Raw genomic sequence first — 2,579 nt, forward strand, 5'->3', positions numbered from 1 at the left:
TTATAATAGTAGAGAGATATAAATGGTGGCGTGGGACTTATTCGTTAGAGATATATTGAGCAACGGAAATCAGGAAATGAGGGATAGTGAGGCTTAGGTGTCCTAATCAACGGAATTTTCGTACTAAAAAATAGCTGAAGAGTAGAGAGATTAATTATAAATAGCAGATTAATTAGAGCTTCTGCTTCTCCTACCAAATTCCATCAATCGTCTTAATTAGTTCTTCTTCTCAGTTCCCGGACAGACTTCTCCTTCGTCTTCTTCTTCCTCCGCTCACTAATTTGCTATCTACTAAGTGAGTTTCAGAGCTAGTAATGGCTGAAGGTTCTTCCAACTTCAGGTAATACTTACCATTTATATTTTACTATATACGATTCGTTATTGGATCTTTACTTTTAGTAAATAACTTTAATGAATGTTAATTGTTGGCTGCAGTGTGTGCGTTGACAATGAAACATACGAGGATTGTACTCTTCTCAGGGTATTCTCCTTTCCCTCTTTTAATAATTCAATAATTTAATTATAATGCTTTTCAAACAAATTATGTCTGTTTTTTATTTGGATTGTTTAAGTAATTAATATGACAAAAAGAAAACTAATTTAAATGTAGGTGGAAGGTGAGAATGTGCATGGTATTCTCTTACAAATAGTTCAGGCCTTGAATGTTTTCCACGTCACTGGTCACCATGGCCACAAGCTTAGAGACCCCAGCTTCATGCGCTACATGCAAAGGTCACTTGATGGCACATCAAAAACTGATTTAAATGCAGGTCGAAGGTGAGAATTGGCATGGTATTCTCTTACAAATAGTTCAGGCCTTGAATGTTTTCCACGTCACTGGTCACCATGGCCACAAGCTTAGAGACCCCAGCTTCATGCGCTACATGCAAAGGTCTCTTGATGGCTACCAAGAAGGAAACGGATCTTACGACATCGCCCAACTCAAAATCTGTCGCGACAACAAAGTCAATGATGAATGCCTCACTTGTGGCTGCATCGCCCTCGAACTAAGCTCTGTTGACTGCCCCGTCATTTTCTTTAAGATCAGTGCCGTGATTTTTGAACTATCTTTCATGGTGGATACGGGTGAAGTGTGAACCCACAACGGTTGCGTCGCTAGCATCCTCAACCGCTTGATATGAGACCATATAGCACCCAAAAATGCAAATCATAGAATATAAACTCTATATTTTGTGAGCCGAAGATATGGTGTTGCATTCACAATCATTCTTCCTTTCAAAGAAGATTCAATCCCCAATCTTCTTATGCATCGCCTCCAGCTTGGGGATGGAATCGTTATGATGCATGCGGAGATTGCGGATGGAATCTTCTTTGAAAAGAAGAATGGTTGCGAATGCAACACCATATCCCCGGCTCACAAAATATGGAGTTTATATCATATGATTTGCTCTTTTGGGGGTGCTATATGATCTCATATCAAACTATTGTTTAGCATATTTTCACGATTTCGTTAGATTTTAGAGAAACGATGATAAATTAATGTTAACTCTTCAAGATTCCTTTAAATTTATTTTGCTAAAAATTTCAAATTTGCTTAATTAAACGTGTTTAGATTTTTCGGTCTTTCTTTACTTAAATAAATGTGTTTCATTTTTGAATTAAATTTCTCATTGACTGTTTTATTTCATTGGACTCCAATTCTCTTTCCTTGTGGATGTATCATTATTGGTTGGCATAAATCATTCAAAATTTTTGCTTAAATTAAGTGAAGATTATCTTTTGCTGTTTCGTTGAGGAAAAAAATATTATTATTATTATTTTATGATAAGAGAACTTATGTGTTTAGACGAAGATTTGGTCGCAATTGAATATAAGATAATAGAAATGATTCTTTATTTTTCATAAAGTTAAGGACATAATAAATTCAACATTTCCTTATTTTTCATAAATTTTTTAGATATAATTATTAAAAATAAATAAATTCAGTTTTATTGTAATAAAATGAGTCTCTCAAGAAAATGAATGTTGACATAAACGATGGTTATATCTATTAAGTTTTTTTTTTTTTTGAAAAATAAAATTATGTAAATAAATTATATATACTTCATAACATTATGAATAAGTTTTTAAACATGATTTTAAGAAAATTGTAATTTATTTCTCTAACACCCCACTTAAAATTACAAAACTATAATATTTTAAATCTATCTTAATGTAAAGTAAATGCATTATTTTATTTATTTTTGTTTGGTATGAAGTAAAGTAAATGTAATGTAAACTGTAAGAAAGTTGTGGTCAGGGTGGTTGGCGGTCGGTGGCGGGGCTGACTATGGTGATCGCCGACAGGTTGTTCTTCGATGTGACCGACGACCGGCGGTGACGGTAGCAGACATGGCGTCAACCGGCGGTGGTGACCACCGGCCGGGGGTGGCTGTTGGCGGTGGTGGCCGGTGTACGGCGACGGTTGACTATGGTGGCTAGGAGGGGTGATGGCGGTGGCTGGCAGGGGTTACTGTCGGTGGGGGACCGATGTCCAATGGTGGTTGCTTTAAATGTAGATCCATCAATAAATCCTCAGTTATCAAATAGCGTGATTACAATGTAGCACTATATATATA

The 2,579-nt window shown here is 35.9% G+C and overlaps 1 protein-coding gene across 1 annotated transcript; it reads left to right on the forward strand.

The window, feature by feature from the left end:
- Positions 1–314: 314 nt before the first annotated feature.
- Positions 315–2,442, forward strand: LOC110099243. The gene is made up of 5 exons (XM_020826326.2): positions 315–340; positions 436–481; positions 771–1,093; positions 1,205–1,347; positions 2,261–2,442. Exons 1-5 carry the CDS (start codon positions 315–317, stop codon positions 2,440–2,442), a joined length of 720 nt encoding a protein of 239 aa, XP_020681985.2.
- Positions 2,443–2,579: the final 137 nt, after the last annotated feature.

Source organism: Dendrobium catenatum, unplaced genomic scaffold, assembly GCF_001605985.2.
Source record: "Dendrobium catenatum unplaced genomic scaffold, ASM160598v2 fragScaff_scaffold_1424, whole genome shotgun sequence".
Lineage (NCBI taxonomy): Eukaryota > Viridiplantae > Streptophyta > Magnoliopsida > Asparagales > Orchidaceae > Dendrobium > Dendrobium catenatum.